Below are 19,991 nucleotides of genomic sequence, written 5' to 3'. Positions count from 1 at the left end.
TACGCAGCGCTGACTGGGGGATGCTTGTAGGATGGAGGGTCTGTGCACTTGGAAGGTGACATGTGCTGTCTTTGTGTGGAGAGGGAGGAGTTGTGTTTGTATGTGGGAGGGAGCAGTTGTGCTGTTTGTGTTTGGGAGTAGGCTACTCAATTACTCATTCTATTGCATTCACAACCTAGCGCTAGATTCCAGCAAATTACTACCGTAACATAGCTTTGCCCAGCAAAAAAAAGTGATCGAGATGATAATTTTGGTCAGATCGACAACGATCAACCACTTACATAACTGAAACCTGACCAGGGAACGGCAATCACTTACGTAACCCAGCCATCCAGGAAATCCCGCAGCTCTCCGATAGTGCATCCCGTGCACTGCCGGGTATCCGTACTCAGTCCCCTCGAATACCGGCAGCTCTACCGGGCAGTAGTGGGGATTCCTGCTGGGGCTCCTACTTCCTGACGGTCAGAGGGCTGACCGTGACCGCTTTGCCGGTGATTGGTATTATGACAGTCGGATCATTGCGTGCAGTGTTTTGTAATATTATATCCTAGTTGTTTCTCAACCTAATATTCGGTACCTTCCTGGCATCTTATACGTGCTACTACTTCTTCTTTCACTTATGTGATCCTTTCGCCTTGCCATTTCTTCGGCATCTGGAACCAACATGAACGCCGTCTCCGTTTCATATACACTTAACCCCGTTTCTTGCAAATTTCATCTCCGTGTTCCGCGTATGTGCCACCTCAGACCCGTCCTCTCATCTCTGCCAAGTCTGCGTGCCAGCGCTTGTCTCACTTGTCTCTGTGAGCAGACATGCCAAGCTCTTCCCTGTCGCGGCGCAGCTGCGTTTTCTCGAGAAGCCCGCACCGGCACATCTGGCACCTCTCTCATGAACTGTAACTTTATCTAGCAAGTGGCAAACGCCCCTGGATAGCCAGCCTGCAAGTATTCACAAGCTAGAAAATTTTGGTTATAGCTTGCGCACATTGTGACCGATGTGTAGCGGTTTAGTGGACATCCGTTACTGCGCCACAATACGAATTTTTATTTTATTGCGCTGCAAGCGCAATCACAGTCATAGGAATTAAATACCAATTAAAGCATATGCTAGTCAAACTAGCCTGGAGGTTACACTAGCCTAACTAGACCGCACTAGACTGGAGGTTTTACGGGGTGGAACGAGGTCCTTTCGGCGTGCCTAAGGACCTGATAGGCAGCACAGCTGAGGTCTAGCACGATGACGGGAGAGAGGTGTGATGTAGCGTTCGGGGAATGCATGCCGTCTGCTGACATGTGAGATTGGAATTCGGCGCTTGCAGTTTTGACTCATTCTGATGACGCCGATTTTGGCTTGCAGATTTATCTCTCGAAGCTACGGATCCAACGACTAACTGGGATTCGGGGAATGACCAACTTCGGTGTCAGTAGCTGCTGAAGTTTGTTCACGGGCTCTTGATCTTAAAAATCAAACCTGGTTGTTATCTTGCTATTGGAAGGCGGGCCACACTCACTGTTTCGTTGCGTATTTTACTTCTTTTATCAGCCCCACTGTTGATCCAGAAGCCAAAACTGCTCGCGAGTCTATTTCCCCTAGTCATGAATGTACGAGGCCCTTTGTAGCACCAAGGCCCTAGTAGCACCAAGGCCCTTTGTCATCCCATTCTCCTCCACTTCGACCATTGGCCAAAGGAGCAGACGTGAAGCACAGCACCAATAGATCTATTCTAGATCAGAAATTACTCGCGACTATTACGCAAGTGCGGCGCGCGTGGCTGGCAGCAGCATACGGAAATCGTCGCCACGTGCCTACCATTAGTCGGGTGTCCCTGGTGTCACATATGTGAAACAGCGACAGCCGCTGAGAGCCGCCAACCGTTATCGAAGCGATAAGGCTCTATTAGATTTGATGGCCGTGAAGGCAGTGTGAAATTTCGCTGGTTCAAGAGCGACGGTGTGAGAGGCCATTAGCTGTTTTGGGTTTCTTCGCGCGCGGCTTAGAAGGTTGTGGTGCTTGATTTGCGGTCCCATGTCTATTATCTTTAAATGAGTGCTTTATAACGTTGTGCCAGCTCGCGGTTACATGTTGTCAGTTTGTTGGAAAGTTATGCTGTTTATACAGCATTCTTGAAAATTCCCAGTGTTCCCATCATCGTGCTTTCCTCACTTCCTGCCTCTTCCCTCCCACCACCAGCCTGCATCCTACCTCAGAAGCTCCCAGCCCAGCCCAGCCGCATCGTCCGGAGTCGGCCGACCAACCCCGAGCCAGCGGGGGCCGTTGGGCTGGCTGGCCGGGCGCCAGGGGCGCGGCACGGCGCCCACCGGCGCCCACCGGTGCGGTAGCCGCGGGCGCAGCTCGCTATGACCGGTATGCGCCCGGTGCTGGCCGCTGCGTGCCGCCGCCGGCTCGAACAGAGTCGGTGTCGGTGTCTGGGTCTCTCACTCCGGGCTGGTATGCGTGCGGCTGGCCATGACGGCGGCTCGGGACGGGCTGTGGTGGGGCTGGCTGTGGTGGGGAAGGGGAGGGAGAGACAGTGGTGGTTTGCCTGACAGTGGTCGCTCGCTCAGGATCGGGTTTGGTTTCGAGCTGGTAGACTGACTTTCGTTGGGGTGAAAGAGAAACTGCAAAGTAACTTCTGCACACAAGATTGACATGCTGTTTTATGGGAAACCTGATATTTCTCGGGCTAGTTTTTGTTTTAGCATTTTCAGTGGTGTTTGTTACACGCGGTGAGGTGACACCTCCCCTGGGACTGAACCTCCTCTGAAAATGGCTCTCGTCGCGACAAAGGCTGTCAATGTCTGTCGGTGTCTTTGCCGGTAGCGGAAAAAGGTTCGGACAGCTCTGTTGTGGCCAATTAGCGTCACTGTTTGCTACAGAGCAGCCGTATGGCGTTAATGGTAAAGAAGCTGGTGGTTTAGAGATTGTATGACTCCAGTAAATCAGACACCCAAACTGTAATGAAGAACTGTAGTGGAATAATCGAGCGAGCGATAGTAGCGCTACTAATGCAGCATGGGGTTGCCTTGGTCATCTGAGCGTGAAGGAAGAAAGTTGCTGCTTAAGTCAATTGCTACATTTAGTTTGACAGGCTTACTTTGCAGTGTCTACCTTACCTTACCTTACCTTATCAGTTATCGGGTAATAAGGCCACTAGGCCTGGAGGTCCCGCTCCCATCGAGCGTGTGTGACAGGTAAAGGCGAGACTCTTAATAGGTAAAGGCGAGGCTCACAGCGATTGAAATTGAATCATGAAGATTGGCTCTTTCCATCAATTTATTTAATATCCGATATCAATGATTTTATATTGATAATGGATGTAACATCTGGTTCTAAGTCAAAGATTATCCCGTCTTTTTCTACGCCAATTTGACGAACGTTCCCCACAAACCGCTGTGGTTATTTTTATCGCCTTCCGCGGCCCTCTTAGCGCGGTAGCTGTCGGCAGCGATGATGACCTGTTGGCTGTTCGCGGAGTTGGTCCGTGTTTACCTTTGTCTGCTGTCGGTGGGGCTACGTCCCGTAAATACAGGTTAACCGCAGACTGAGGGTGCCGGGCTGAGCAGCGCTGCCTACCAAAGGGGAATGAGGGAGGTGGGAAGAGAACGCTCCCCATGAGCGGCTGTGGTAACGGATATATGTAGGTAGGGACGAGAGTTGAACGTTGGGATGTCGCAGCAGAAACATAATTAAGCCAGCGGTGAGGTTTCAATGCGGCTAGGGGTTGCGAACTTGAGGGGGCAGACGCAATGACTATTTGTAGGCTAGACGTGCCAGCCGGATGTCTGTATCTTCATCCAGCCGACCCATTTAGCCGTGATGGTATCGCTTTGGACCACGGCTGCCACAAAGTGTCAGCTGTTCCCGGAATAATGCCAGTGATTTGTGTCCGGCTTTCATCCGGCAATGGCGGGTCGCAGCGTGATCCATGAGTTGTGGCCACTAAATCAGAAATGACCGGTTCCACAAATAGAACTGTCTGATTGTTTTGTGTGAGGTGAATACAATCAGGCATATGTCTTACCACGGGTTAGGCTATATCTATCCGGCTTTTATCCATATCCTTTTGTTGTGACCCATCTTCGTTAAAGATCGCTTTATACTGAAGCCCTTTTGAAGATGTGCCCGGGCTATTTTATTTATTGAAAAGTCCCTTTTTATGCCGCATTTGGGACGTAATATATAACGTAATGCAATGTGATCGCTACTGATCAGTCCTCTGATTGTCCTCAATCATTGGGACACGGTCGTTGGGGAAAGGCATATTGTCCAAGCTAAAAATAAACAACTGGGAGAGAACCACTATCGATTTCAATACCGTCGGAATCAGAAAGTGATGCGCCAGTAATATCCCACATCTCTTTGGGTCGCCAGGTCGCCTGACCGGGCCGCGCTGCCGCTGGGGGGCTTCTCCGGGGCGTGCCAGTCAGGGGCAATCACGCCTCTGGACGGACACTGACCAGTGGCAGCCGCGACCGTCGCGCGGGTCGGGATTAGGTCCTGACAGAGCGCAGGTCACAGGTTGGGCGCCGGACGCTCGCTCGGCGGCGCCGGCTGGTATCGATCGCACCTTGTGCCGCCGTCGCCGGCCGCGGCTCGACGGCGCTACCTCTGGCCGCTCTGCGTCCTTGCCTCTGTGCGCAGCGTACTCAGCTCGACGTGCTAGTGTGTGTCGAGCAGGCACACCGGCGCGGTCCAGACCTCCGCGGCGGCGCCGTCTCGGCGATCAATTGGAGCCGCCGGCGCCGCTGCTGCGTAAGTGCGTAGCCGAGCCGGGCGCCGATCTGAATGGGATCGAAACGTCTCTCGGAGTCGAGATGGATGCTCTACTGGGTGGGCAGAGGACAGGTAGAGGGCCTACCTGCGCCCGGTCTCCGTCTCAATCGAGCGGAGAGCACGCCCAGGGGAGCGATACTGCGCCGCGCGCCTGAGAGTTAGACTGTACCGGCGCACAGCCGGCCGCCGGGGAGTTAGGCTGTTCCGGCAGACAGCGCCGCGCGGACGGGCCCCTGTTGCTCGTTGGGGGTTCGATTGGAGCGGCTCTTTCCACGTGCGTTGGATGGTAAGAGGCGAACGGTGTCCACCCATCGGAGTGGGATTCCAGCGCCGCGGACCCAAACAATGGGTGGGGCAACAGGTGGTCGCCGCGTGCCCGGGGCGCAGCTGGAGGGGGGAACGAGCGAGAGGGGTCGAAGAAGTGGCTTTAGGGAGACTCGCGGACTGTTTGGTTGGGATTGCTAATTACGCCAAGATGGCCTTGCAACGATGAAGATACATGAACTGAATTGTCTCAGATCTACGCAGAGTGGGTTGCCGAGTGTTTTCCTTTTTCGAACTAAATAACAAATGGGAAATGGATTGAGGCGGCCCTAGGCACTAGATATTCTCGATCACTGCAGATAGATGCAACAAAAGTCATAGACAGCGCTGGTCAGTTGCTGATAAATGAGCATTGTTGGAGTTTTCTTGTTGTTGTTGGATGTTTTCTTGGAGCACGTGGAAGTTAATCGACAAACATTTATAAACGTCGACGCTGATAAACATCTGAGATGCATTTGGTCGTATTTGCTACGCCTTCAATTGGATTATTTGCCCCGTCCCACGCCCCGCCCGCCCCTTGCCGGGTCCGCTCAATACCGTCTCGGCGCGACCTATTCGGCCTCCCCCACTCTGCCTCAATGGTGCTCCTTTCCGACCATCTCGCTCGGATGAAATTTAAAAGTTTAAACAAGTCTTGCAGCGCTGCTCGGCCGTGAGCCCACGGAGGCGATCGTTACAGGCCTGTTTGAGCCGCGTTTATCAGCCGTGTCTTGTGACTGATGTGGTTCTGTCTGGGCTGGATCGTGACAATTGGATTCTGCCCTCATGGAATCGGCCGATTAGATTTAGGAGGGTGTTATTGGAGGCAGTCATTTTTGTTGTTTCTTTTTGGGTCGTAGATTGTGTGAACTGGCACAAAATGGGAATAGTGATAAGGGAGCTTGTAACTAATGAAAATGGTAATGTGTGTCTGGCTGTCCACTGCCAAGAGCCGCTGTGTGGTAGCTAAGAGAAGTGTGCCATAAGTGCATGGTAGATAAGTTTTATTTGGTGTGGTTATTATAATGATTTGTGGTGTTCGTTGCTAACTGTGATGTGCTTCCGGTTCTGTGGTATTTTCCATTCAGGAATCTGGGCTGCTGATAATGATGAGCGTCGTTTTTATGCTGTGCTGTCTACTGATACGTGAGCTGTGGTCATTTGTGTGGCTCATTAACTTGCTCGATTCTGTGTATATTTAATCACATCACATTCCATGTACCGCCCCTGCATAGCATATGCCATCGTCTAGCCATCAGTATGAGCGTTTCCTTAACCACCTTTTGCACGCCGTTCGAGACGTTGATTCTGCTGACAATTTTCGCCAACTGCGCGGCACTGGCCGTGTACACACCGTACCCGAATGGCGACTCCAACAACACCAACTCAATCTTGGTGAGTGAACTCAGATAGACGACTTGGTAGGTGAGCTAGTTAAGAACTTAATGTAGTGATGGATGTGAAGTTGACGACTTGGCGTCATATAACCCTCAGAGGTGGGGCACGCCACCAAACCCAATCAGCATCATGAAGCATGAGATGAATGTTGCTGATAGTACCGATGACGAATCGAATACGGCATTCAATCTTTTAAATTCGATTTTTTTCGAGTTTTTGTCCTTTGGAAAGGGTTGCACGTGTCGCGTATTGCACCGACATAATCCTTTTCGACGCCTTACTGGTTCATCTAGCCAAGCTTCTGGGGCTCAATGTTTCTGAAAGGCCAGCGCTCTTGGTTATGCTTCGGGGCTCCCTTGTCCTTTGTGACCATCCGCAGTCGTCACCAACCCCGTCCATTGCGTCTGTTATTACCTCGTAGACTTATTATGACGTGATTAGTAACACATCCCCTCAGATGCGGACTTTGGTGTGACCCGACTAGCGACTCCTAGCCTCGCTCAATAGGGGTGCCTCGCCAGTCGGCTTTGGCCATTGACCCGAGCACCAGGTGCGGGTCGGATTAGCCGCAGCGGTCGCGGATGTGGCGCAACTCGGGGCTGAAAGAAGCGGCTGGCGGAACGGCCGTCTGTGTTCGCCTGCCATTACCGGGGGCAGAATCTGACGGTCCATTATGTGTGTGCGTAATCCGGACTGGTAAATGGTAATGCATCTGCAGCTGCACCTCTGCGTGATGTAGGTACATAACAAATCATTTGTGAATGATATTCGTAATTTCTAGCTGGTTATCTTGGCTGTGATTTCGATTTAAGTGCGTCCCCACTGCTTGAAATTCTCCCATCTTAGCAGCTCCACTCAGCCACTGCCATTGTAAATCACAGACGACCTGACGCTCGGAAGGCTCCGGCGTCCGTACCCAGAAGTGCTCAGGTATGCAGCGTTCTCTCGCCGTCCGGGTACGGACCGAGTCGCTCCAATTGAGCGGGCCGCGGTCCGGAGGGGGCGCTTACACGGCGCTGGATTTCCCTCGGCGTTCCCCCGGCAGTCGGTGTCGGCAGTGTGCCTTCCGTGCCAGATGCAACTCCATTGGACTGCTGCCAGGGAGTCTACCGTGCAACTGGACAGCGCACCGCTCGTCCTCGCTCGGCGTAATTCGGGTCAACCTGGCTGAATCCTGTTCGGCTATGGTCAGGGTTTTGCTGTTGGTTTAGCTCCGCTGGTCTCATCTCGTTTCGTTTCGCTTCTCGTTCAGCTTCCCGTCTTGCTTCTCCTTGCCTCATCTCGTGGTTACAGCTGGGCTGTAACCAGTCCCGAGCTGTTTCGCTCAACTAAAGCACGTCTGCCCGGCTCTGCTCTGCTGATGTTACCTCAGCCCTCCTCGAGTTGGCTCATCTGAACCCTTCGACCCCGACCAACAAACCCGGATCTTCTCAGCTCTGTTCCTGTTTCATTATTTCCCTCTTCTCTTGGGTCCCTTCTTCTTACCACCCTTTGGTTTTCTTGCCCTCATTGACTCATCTTCCATCCTTCCATCGCTCATTAGTCATCTTCACTCTAGTAATTCCGGAATTTCCCGTTTCCATTAGCACCTTTAGTCATCTCATCCAAACGATGGTGTGTGCCCGTCCGCCCAGCCGACGCGTCGGTTCACTTTGGGCTCTGAGCGGCTGCCGTCGGCGCCGGGCCGGCGGCCGTCACATCAGCTCTATCGGTCCGCGCCGACTAGCTCTGTTAGTGCTGCCCGGCACCGGGGCCCCCGCTGATGGCTGCAGGCGGCTGGTGAAACGCCCCAGGCCGGCACCGGGTGAACCGGGCGCCGGCCCCACCGGATGTGCCGCCCGACCGGCGCCGGCTGCTGGTGGAGGTGGGCGTGGGGATCTCTGATGCTGTTTTTTCCTTCAGTCGTGGTAGCTATGGGACTAGTTTTACCCTTTGTGATAGTTTTACCCTTACCCTTTGTGACTTTGTGGCTTGGAACGGAGTTGCAAGTATCGTGGATGGCAAAACGTCTAAATAAATAACTAAGCTGCTGACTGATGGATATGAAATGAACGTCGACTACATGACACAGCGGTAACATTCATCAACAACAGACTTCTTTGTGTGCCGCTTATGACTTCTGTCACCCTGTTAATCTTTGTTTATTAGTCACACTAATACAGGTTTCAAGTTGGCGACGTCGGGTGCCCACGCGATTCTAGCATAGCTTCCTTGCCTGGTGTCAGAGGCAACTATGGAAATTAACATTCTTGTATCTTGTATCTTGTATTTCTTGTATTTTCATAAATCACCAACAGGCAACCTTGCACCTTAAAAACTTGCAGGCAACCTTAAAAACCTTGCATAAAAACAGAACATCACACTTCGCGCGTCGTGCTCCTAAGTGTGGCACACGAAATGATGACAATAGGTCCGAGTACTTGAGCGACGAATTACAATTCGTGGTGCGACAAGCCAGCCACATCAAAAACTTGTGTTGCACCCTCTCCACACGAACGAGATGAGATTTGGCCACTCCGCCCCATATCACTGAACAGTACTCGACCACAGATCGAACATTGGCGTAATAAGCCGCCAACACGGCCTGCCTGTCCAGCTTACACTTGGGGGGAGCCGACTGGAACGTTCGAATGAGGAGCCCGAGCGCTCTATTAGCCCTTGTGACCACTGAATGCACGTGATCGGCGAAATCTAGCTTTTGATCAAGAATGATGCCTAAATCTCGGATCGATGTGACATTTTCCAAAATAGTGCCATTGATCGAATATGTCGAGTCAATGGGGCTACGTTTAAGTGTGATTTTAAATGACTTGCATTTGGAGACATTTAGCTTCAATTTCCAGTCGGCCGCCCAGCGAGTCACTGCGTTCAAGTCACGCTGGAGCGTCTTAACATCATCATCGGACCTAACCTCGTGAAACAACTTCAGATCGTCAGCAAACAGCAAACAGTTGGTGGAAATAACAGTTGGCAGGTCATTCACATAGAGAGAGAACAGCAACGGAGAGATGTGACCCCCTTCCGGTGTTCCAGACACAACCGGAACCCACTCGGACACTTTCCCGTTCAACACAACGCGTTGTTTGCGCCTCTCCAAGTAGGACCTCAACCACTGCAGAGCGTTGCCGTCAACGCCGTACATCCTTTCGAGCTTATGCAGTAGCAAACAATGATTGACACTCTGAAACGCGCTGCTAAAATCTGTGTACACGGTATCCAGCTGGGATTTGTTTGAGATGGCCGCCCATCCGTGCGACAGGAAGGACGCGAGGTTCGTGGCGCATGACCGGTTTGGGACGAATCCGTGTTGGAACGGAGAAAGGTGAGGCTGGACATGTTGGAAGAGTTGCTCGCTTACAATCTTTTCAAAGACTTTTGCACATAGGGGAAGAAGCGATACAGAGCGGTAGTTAGCTGGATCGTTCCGCGATCCTTTTTTGAAAATGGGAACTATGTTGGCTTCAGACCATTTTTCAGGGAAGATACCGGATGAAAGGGATATGCGGAAAAGTTTACACAGAGGGGCGGCCAATTCATTTGCACACTCACGGAGAATGCGGGCGCTCAATCCGTCAGGACCACACGCCTTGCTGACGGAGAGCTCCCGGAGTAAACCACGCACAGCCTCCTCCGACACATTTAATTCCGACAGACGGTGGTCAGCACAAGAAGGTACGTTGGGGAATACGGCGACGGTGGGGTCGGAAAATTTCGACGCAAATGTGCGGTTTAGCAGATTTGCCTTTCCAATGTCATCCAAGACTCGCTTGCCGCTGCTCATTAAAACAGGAAGACCTTTAGAGTGCTTAAACACTTCACAAACGTCCAGAAACGCTTCGGATTTGTGCGAAACTCGCCTACTAAGCCCTTGAGATACTCGGTATACCTACCGTCTGAAAGTCTCTTGAAGTCTGCTCGTTTTTGTCTGAACGATTCTTTAAATAATACGACATGCGTATGAATATGCATGTCGTAATTTGACATGCATATTCATACGCTAATTTCACGAAACAATCTACAGGACTCCTTGACACTTGCACGACGCACGATAGCGTAATATGCTGCGCCTTAATTTGCAACGACCACTATCTTATTCTGAACCCAATCTGCGTTCTGCGTGTCTCGGGTCTCTTGTGTCGCTCCCCGGACGATTTTTAAAAGCCCAGCGATCGCTCGCGCTGGACTGCGCCTGCCACTCGTGGCGGACCGTGCCCGCCACTCCGGTGATGAGTCTGTGTCATTTGACAGGCTCGCGTGCGCGTTTGGACCCGCTCCCCGGACACCGGTTACTTACTGACCCGACCTGTCTGTCTGTCTGTCTGTCAATCTGTCCGTCTTTCGGCCTGTCCGTCTGTCTGCCCGTCTGTCAGCCTATCCCTCTGTCTTTCTAACTGGTTCACTGGCTGACTGGCTACCCACCCCACAAACCTACACCCAGTGGTCATCTAGCCATCGAAGGCAGAGACGATAAGAACAAAATACGACAATTCATAGGCCTCTGTATACAGAGGTCCATGGACAATTCTTCCGTTCTTTAGAAAATATCATAGCTTAGTCTTTGAAGTTCGCCATATTGGCCTGTTGATAACACCGCATGAGCTCATGTGATTGTAGCGCATTGGCATATTTACCACCTCAAAGGATTGAGGATTGAACACACCAGCTCATCAAGATTGAAACAAAGCGAACCTTCTTTCGATGATTCAAGTACAGCGGATCTCTTCCAAGAATATAGGGTCTAGTAGATCCCCCGTGGACCTAGGATGGTGCAACGTATGATTTCCAGTGAACAGCTCACTGCTGTCCCGACCGGCTCCTGCGCCGGGCGCTGACCCACCGTCGACACAAGCGGCCGCCGGTCGGGGCTCGTTAGCCAGTGTCCACCGCGGCATTCTGTGCCGACCCGTCAGGCCACCGGAGCCGACCGCTAGCGGCCCGTGCCGCCCGCTCCGTCTCATTTTAGCAGCCCGCTCCGGCTGGCACCGTCCCAGGCGCACTGCCAGCCGGGCCGACCTCACTCGCGCCGCCGCGAGCCGCTACTGGCCGCTACGATTCGCCACGATGCAGCTCATGTAGATTTGTCTTCTTAGCCGGTTTCCCGGCTCTGGTGGATGAGTCTCGAGAAAACCGACCGGCAGCGGCCAGCTATTTGTGATTTTGTTTTAGCTCCGGCGAACATTGTTTGCGTGGCGCTGAGGCGTCGACGGAGACGCCGGTGGAGGTGGTGCTTGTTTAGCGGCAAAGGAGGGAGAAAGGCCGAAACCCAGCGGGTGACCTGGCAAGGAGGAAGAAATGAGCGGAGTCCTGGGCAGAGAAACTGGCACAGGACGAGGGCGGCAATGCCAGGCGAACGGGAGCCTGGATCGTAGCAAGTGCTAATGCAAAGAAGCTCATGGTCTGTGGAGTAATATTTACAAAACGAATATTATCATTTGAGAGACTGAACGACAAAAAAGTAAATAAGGTTCTGGGTACAACATCCGTGCAGGTCTTTCTAGTCCTGAAAAAACGTATCTTTCCACTCGCACTACTTGTTCACTTTTCACAATACTTTTAGACCAGCCGAGTGTCTAGCCATTTTCCTGCGGCTCAGTTGGACTATGGCAATGTCGTTATTCTACCGCTTGACCCTGACCTTTAAAGGTGCTTGTGTCTTGTGACACACTTTCCATCCAGCACATGACTTCCCTCTTTGTATTCGGCCACTGACACAGCTGACATGATCGCGTGGCCCGCAAGACCGACTAGATCAGCCGCGCGGGTCAGGTCTGGTAGCACCACCTTCCGCGCACGACCCCTATATTTCCGCGTGACGGCTCCGTCGGCATCGTCACGCATCGTCTTGAACCGTCACGGCAACAATGCTCGCCCGTCGCGTCCGTCGGTGTGTGGTCATGATAGGTCAGGACGTCTGTGCCACTTGAGCATCTGAATGTCAGAGCGTCGGAAAGTCGCCGCCGTCGCTCTGTCGTTGTCGACGATCCCGGTCGTTCCCTGGCTGATCTGCCATCCTACCGGACGACGGTAGAATATGCCGGAAATGAGCTCCATCCGGTCCGCCACGCTGGCTCGTCCGCTGGCGGCGCTCCATCGAGAAGGTCGCCCGATGAGAGGGGTACGCTGACATGGGTCACTGATGCACCGTCCCCTCCCCCCGCGTCCCTCATCTTCCGCCCCCCCCCTCTCCCGCCCGGTCGTCCGTCGACCGACGCCCCGTCGATCGTCGTTCGCCCTCTTCTCGTCCGTCGCTCGCTTTCCCGTCTCGTGTCGCAGACTCAGGGATGATCCTGTTGTTTTCCGTTGATGAAGCGCTTCGGAGTGGTCTCAGAAAGTCTTGTTGGCACAGCAGAGCTGTTTGCGCAACTGATGATTGCTTGCTGCGTCCCAGATCATCCGTGTAAAATGTTTGCCCTGTGCAATGCTGTATGTGATACTAATACTAATGCAGTATTGCAGGCAGTGCATAACTGATCAGAGGCACCTAGTTTGCAATGCAATTGATCGGCCAGTTTCGTCAGCTAGCTGTTCTGGATCGATGGGACTTATTTGCTGGCGTTAGGACAATCAGTTTGCTGATGTCTCCAGTCATTACAGGACCTATCACTTTGTGGCTACGTAATTTCCTCCGTTGACTGATAGGCTACCAGACTCGCCGGAGCAAAAAAAAAAAAAAAAAAAACGCCGCCCCGCTGTTGCCATGCGGTGAAGCTAGGCGTAACTATCGGGAAGAATGCAAACACAGTGTTGGAGGTTATAATGGGTAATGCGATATCTGCTGGGCTGGTTTCGTTGGGCGTTATCTGAGGACGTTTCTGTGTTTGGGTGTTCGTGTGATCTGTGGCTGCTCAGCGCTGTAACAGATCTTGACCTACATTTATTGCCTGGTAACGCTCTTGGTGGCATGGCCGATTAAACTTCTGGTGTCTGTTTAACTAACGTGTTGATGCATTCGTTTCCAGCTGTGCCCTGTCTTAGAAATCTATCTACTCTCTCTCTGGCTAAAAATAATAAATCCCTTGTTGACATCTCACAATCCCCTGTTCTTATGTTACAGGAACGGATTGAGTACATTTTTCTGGTGATCTTCACAGCCGAGTGTGTTATGCGAATCATCGCGTACGGCTTTGCGTTCCACCCGGGCGCCTACTTGCGCAACGTATGGAACATCTTAGATTTTAGCATTGTTGTTATAGGGTAAGTACGCTGGGAGTGTTATGCATTAGAGCATAATGTTGTGGGCGGTTTCATCAAAAGTTTTTGCTCGTTTTGCATAAGTTACTGTTTGTGATGAGTTTTAGTCCTACTGGTTTGTTTGTCATATTTTTTCAATGTTTGTTTGTTTTATGGTGATGAAGCCAAATCATTCGAAATTTAGATCGATTCAGTAAAGGCTCGGAGTTGTAGTATATCGTGTGTGTACACAATTCACCATTAGGTGTACAATTTACCCTTTATGGCGATGATGGAGTATTGTGGCTAATGAGTCTGCGTTTCATGTATCAATAATGGATTCAGTAATGAAGTAATGATGATACCCCGATAATTGTAAGGGCACTCAGCGGCCCATAAGAAAAAGTACACATGCAATGCGCCGATGCCGTCGTTGGGTGGTCTTAAATGTTGATGAGCTGCTGTTGTTATTGCTAGTTAGCACTATGATAATTTCATTGGTCCTCAGTTGTGACTGTCATTACTTGCATATGATATTTCACCGTTTCTTTTAAGGCTCGTTGTATGTAAGGCATTTGATGATATCGTATAATATTTCAGTGTTTCACTTTTTACTTTGCTTTTGACCATATGTATATGTGATCATGGCCCGTGGCCGAAAATTCATATAAAAATAAACGAATTGAGATGAAAGTTTCATTATCATTGTAAGGAGGTCATTAAAGTAAAAAAAAAAAAACGATTTCACCGTTTCATTGTGGTACGCGCTAGAAGATGGCGTTGGTTTCGATCAAAATATACCATATTTTTTGGCTTACTTTATATAATGTGAAAGCTAACATATTTTTTATTGCGGGTGTCATCGTTGTGCACTAATTTATTATCTAGGATAATGTTTTCTTGGATGTCCTTGGATGATATCGCTTACCGATATTCTTTCTCCACAGTATTGTAAGTACGGCGCTGTCTTCACTTATAGAGGAAGGCTTCGACGTCAAGGCCCTGAGGGCATTTCGAGTGTTACGACCCCTGCGGCTTGTCTCCGGTGTACCAAGTGAGTATGTGTGCCGCGCTGAACATGAATGCTGCTCAGTTTTGATTTAACCTGTTAGCACCAGATCGTCAGCTAGCGTATCGAGCAGCTGTTTTCCCTGCGTTTGTAGATTGTGACAAAGTGGTGTCGACGCGGTGGCTGCACCCACGCACGCTAGTCAACATGCTAGTCAACAGCTAGTCATAATTCAACCCAGCTAATGTTTGCCTTACTTTTATCCACACTTTCTTGTGTCCAGTTACACTTGGCAGCTAAGACAAAACGTAGTATATCCACCTCACTGGAAACTCCTCGCTAAACCCAGTTCAGTCAGGCTAACACCGCCGCGCTGGCTGCGATCCCGTATCCATACGCTGACCTCTTGGGACGCTGCGCTGGCGGCTCTACGGCGCGGCCCTCGTGCATTATTTGTCACCCTTCCCTGATGTGCGGGCGGCGGAGCGGGGGTAGGGGGCGAGGGGGCGACCCGTGTGCATGTCTGTGGCTCGTTTATCGACCCAGTGAGCAGTCAGGAGCCGCGTGGGCGGGCTGAATGGGCGGCGTATTGCTCCAATTCGTAACGTAGACGGACGGTAGACGGATGGGTTATTCAAGAAGGCGCGTGGGAAGGTTTTCGGTAGAGTTAAAGGGGAGACACTGCCAAAGGAGAGTAACGTGTCTCGAACTTGATAAACTGCGCTTTTTCTTATTTATTGGATGTGGTGTGTTTACTATATAAAGAGATTTCACACGGTTTGTATGCATACACGAAGGAATCATGTGCTATTTAATCAGAAATTAACCTCACCTCAGATGCAGGACCAGTCTGTTTGAGTTGCATACTCGAGAGTGACACCTTGATACGGGTCATGCATTTGATACAGGCCATGCTTGTAGTTTGTAGTTTGTACTCATGGCAGCTGGCACAGAGTAAAAGGGGTAGGGGTACGGGGTAGCAGTCAACAGGCAGGCGCGGCCCGGGGTCATTTACATAACATGCCGGTGAGCTGGTGTGTCATTTATACTGGTGCCGCCGTCGGCTGGTGCTGTCAGTTATCATGGCATTGTCCTGGCAGTGGCCGCCGTACGCTATCTGCTGGCCTCCGCCCTGCGCCCCACCGCCGCCTACCGCCCACCGCCTACCGTCCACCGCCCCACCGTTCATCGTCCACCAATATCCACCCGGCCGGCCACCGCCCGCCGTCCGCCGTCTACCGCCCATCGCTGCCCACCGGTCACCGCCCTCCGCCCACTACCTACCATCGTCTACCATCCACCGCCCGCCGTTCACTGCCTACCGTGCGCAACCGTTCACCATCCGTCCCAACGCCGCCTACTGTCCACCGCCCACCATCCACCCGACTACCGCCCTCCACCCACCGTCCACTGCCAACCACCCACCGCCAACCGTCCCCCACCCACCATCCACCAACGTTCGTCCGTCCGTCCGTCCGGCCGCACTGCGCCGGCCGCAAGTCACTGAATGTTTTAGAGCGGCCCGCGACAGAAATCGTTACGGCCTGATGAACTGGATGGCTGGCGCAGTAGGCCGGGTCCGAACATTGACTGATACTTAGCTCGATGGATAGAAGTTTTTGGGTCGGCTGTCATGCGAAAAGTAGCTGTGAAGTTACTTTGCAAAGTATTTGAGAATGCATCGCGAAGTTGAGGTGTTTGAGAAGATTTTTTGCTGAGAGATATGACGTCGTATCCGTTAAACTTACTAAAAAGTTGATAAAGCGACACCAAGCTGTGAGGATCGTGAGGATCGGAGTTCTGATTTATTGACGCAATGTAGCACAGAGCATTGTCAACCTAGCCCCAGAACCTCCTATCCTCAAGCTTTGATTCTTCCCGTAATATATGCTCAAATACGAAGCACACTGTGCCTTGACGTCACGCATTAAGCGGCTCGGGAATTAGTTAACTTTGTATAAGCGCACCTCGACGCGTCCTTGAAAGAGCTCTCAGCTCTGTCGCTAGGGAGAGAAGTCCCCTCCCTCTCCCTCCCCTCCCCTAACTCACTTCATCATCTCCGTTAGCGCCAACTTCGAGCGTCGCCCATGCAAACTGAGTCGGTTCCCCACTCGCTGGCTGGGACAGGGGAAGGCGCAGCTCGCAGGCTGCTGTAGCGTTGTGTGTTTATTGTCGTTTGTCGCGACACGAGGACATGGTCCGGTCGACCTCATCGGCACGTGTCTAGTAGCCGTGCCGCGACTGCTTTAATCGATTTCATTACCTGAGTGGCGGCCAGCCATGCATTGTTGTGAATTATTGTTGCACGTGCCGGTTTACCGATGAATAGTAATCGTTGCAGAGACGTGACACTGGCAAACAAGCCGGCTTGTTTTCATTTAGGTAAATTAATCGAGGCATTTTCGTTATTTTATTGACGAATAACTGAGCGGCTCCTGGTTTTCTTATGATAAACAATGCCCTGCTGCTGGTTTTGCGTTAAATGGTTATGAACTTCAGCTTATAATTACACAATCGGCATGCTTGTGGGCTGTAGCACTACAGCAATATGCAATGATACACATGAGTGTCCTGAGCATGTCGCCTCTCGATTGCCTTGTGCTTACGTTTTATCGTTTGTTCGCAGGTCTACAGGTGGTCCTGAACTCTATTCTTCGCGCCATGGTGCCTTTGCTTCACATTGCGCTACTTGTGATATTCGTCATCATCATCTATGCCATCATCGGGTTGGAGCTGTTCAAGGGGAAGCTGCACAGCACCTGTTACCATAACCAGACGGGTAAGGAACCTAACGCAATCGGACGGACGGGTAAAAAAAAACGAGGGATGTTACTTTTTACCATAGCCAGACGGTTAAGCGACCCACCGTGATCGGACGAGTAATAGAAGCGGTGTGACCTACCTCAATCGGATGGATGAAAGAAACGAGCGCAGACTGGGTGGCTAGGGGCATATGGCGGGTGGGGGGGGGGGGGATACCGAAATTCTAGCTTTTTTAGGACTGAGGACGATAGTGATTGGTGACAATTGAAGCTATTTTATTTTGGATGGTGAACTTATGGGCTCCGGTGATATTTCAATTCCAAGAAAAGTGGCCATACTCTACGATGCTACCAGTATAGCGCCTTTTGGGGCGACTAACGGAGCGAGCGAGAGGGTGAGCCTTGCACGTGCGAAATTTCGAGGGGGTACCTCCAGCTGACTTGTGCACGGCACCCTACTAACCGGTCTCTAGCGATGTGCCAAATTTGAGCACAATCGGCCCAGCCGTTCTCGAGATCTGGAAGCGGCACCCTGCACGTGCGCACGTGCAAAATGGGTCCCAACTGACTTTTGCACGGCACCCTACTAACCGGTCCCTAACCATGTACCAAATTTGAGCGCCATCGGTCCAGCCGTTCTCGAGATCTGGAAACGACCCCTGCACGTGCGCACGTGCAGCAGCACCCCAACTCTGGCACATGGATATGCAGTGCCTAGTGGGTGCCTACCTACATGCCAACTTTCAGCGCAATCGGCCAAGTAGTTACCGAGATATTGCAACAATTACAAAAGTGACACCTCTTCGTTTTGCACGTGGCACGTGCATAAGGGGTCACCCACATGCATCGGGAATAGTCCAATACTTGGTAGAAGGAATGAAGCTACCCCACAAAAATTACCGCATGTAAATCGGTCAAGTGGTTGCTGAGATATAAGCCTCGCAAAAGCGTGACCACGGCCGGCCGGCCGGCCGGCCGCTCATACTCAGAAATTTCCGTTATTCTACGTAAGACTCCGCTCGCTTCGCTCGCTCCGTAATTAGCACATTATTGGAGTCAACTCATTCAGTTTATGTTCTATTCACACAGTGGTGGTCAGTTAAATACTGAAACCGAGATAGCGCTCCCGCTTTTGTGAATCTCGGCGACCGCTGAGCCGGTTCCATGGCGGTGGCAGGCGACCTCCAACTTTGCCACTCAGCGGTGGAGGCCGGCGCTCTCGGTCTCAATTGAATGGCCCTCGGGCGGCCGGCGGCGGCCGGCGGATCCCTGTGAAGTGACGCCGATTTCACAGGCGTCAGCGCGCCGACCGCTGACGCCTCTCCGAGCTCTTGACCAGAGTGGTTTTCCGAGAACTGGGATCGAGTGGAAGCGGCGGGGTCCCGTCTCACACTTCTGTCGGCCGACTTGGCCCGGCCTCGCTCGTGTGTGTGTCCGGGCATAGCGCATACACCATCGGTATCGTCGATCGCTGTATCGCGGCATGCGCCGACAGCGCTGTCGCGTCTGTACTCTGTCGCCACGTGAATAGGACGGTGCTGACCGAGGGTGACCGGGCGGTGGGGCCCTGTTGCCAAGCGGTGTGGCCGGCCGCTGGACGGGCCGAGCCCTTTATGGGGCTCTATGACGCGATAGGGAGGTGACGGGAATGCGCAGTGGTGGTGGGGTCGTGCGGTAGGCCGGCCGGGTGAGTTGCTGGTAATGCCTTGACACCTGTTGAGACTTGACGGTATGGGCTGGGTGAATTACAACGTGGTTGCTCGGTACTGAATGTGCCTACCTTCAAGCATCGGGACTTTGAGAAGTCTAACCTTGAGTTAAGGATGCGCTTAGGGGCTGTAGCTTCTCAGCCGTCCAAACTTTGTTTCTTTGCTGGCTTGGCTCCCATACTGTCTTTGGCTGGAGTTGTCTCATAATGCTCTCGTCACCATGTCTCAGCTCAACTATCACGTCATAACGTTGAAAAATGTGTTTCATGAGTAGTTTTTAACGTTTTTGGCATTCAAAGGCCGTTTCATTGCGGCCGGAGTTTTCTTTAGCATGAACTTCACAACAAGCTCGCTAAACTTTGCCAGTCTCCCCAATGTACGTAATACGCATCATGGAGGAGTTATGACCCACTGACTATATTCCTGAGCCCATTCATTCAACTCCAGATGCCTCCATGAGTTTTCGTTTTTGACGCTGCGAGACATCCGCTCTCCAAAGACTCGCAGAACACCACTTATCATTTCGACATTGCTGAAGCACCGATGACGCCGTATTGTGGACAATGGCGCCCTGGAACAATATGATGATGTCCACTGGCTTGATGACGCCTTGGTGGTCGGTGATGACCCCTGATGACGCCCCGATGACGTCTGATGACTCCCGGATGACGCGCAGTGACGCGGTCGGTCACCACCTGACTGAATCCTGCGCCCCCCGCCGGTGACTGGACCGGTCGACGCTCGACGGTCGCCACCGGCCCGGCGGCTAAGTCTGGCGCGGTCGATCTCGCCGTGACGTCATCACGGACCTGCGTCACGCTTCGTGAGGTCACGGGCGAGAGGGGCGGGGTCAGCGCGCAGTGAGA

The 19,991-nt window shown here is 52.1% G+C and overlaps 1 protein-coding gene across 15 annotated transcripts in view; it reads left to right on the top strand.

Moving 5' to 3' along the window:
- The window catches only part of LOC122394696 (muscle calcium channel subunit alpha-1-like), a 122,938-nt gene that overhangs the window by 63,871 nt on the left and 39,076 nt on the right, over window positions 1-19,991 (top strand). For all 15 annotated transcript variants that reach the window (XR_006258914.1, XM_043391740.1, XM_043391741.1 and 12 more), the window contains exons 3-6: window positions 6,367-6,472; window positions 13,530-13,669; window positions 14,593-14,699; window positions 17,281-17,433. Coding sequence is in view for 14 of the 15 variants with exons in the window: in XM_043391740.1 (XP_043247675.1) it covers window positions 6,367-6,472; window positions 13,530-13,669; window positions 14,593-14,699; window positions 17,281-17,433 (506 nt within the window). In the remaining variant the exon portion in view is untranslated. The remainder of the gene's footprint in view (window positions 1-6,366; window positions 6,473-13,529; window positions 13,670-14,592; window positions 14,700-17,280; window positions 17,434-19,991) is intronic.

Source organism: Amphibalanus amphitrite, unplaced genomic scaffold (assembly GCF_019059575.1).
Source record: "Amphibalanus amphitrite isolate SeventyFive unplaced genomic scaffold, NRLGWU_Aamphi_draft 000606F_arrow, whole genome shotgun sequence".
In the NCBI taxonomy this organism is placed as follows: domain Eukaryota; kingdom Metazoa; phylum Arthropoda; class Thecostraca; order Balanomorpha; family Balanidae; genus Amphibalanus; species Amphibalanus amphitrite.
This window is presented reverse-complemented; position numbering and strand designations above follow the sequence as displayed.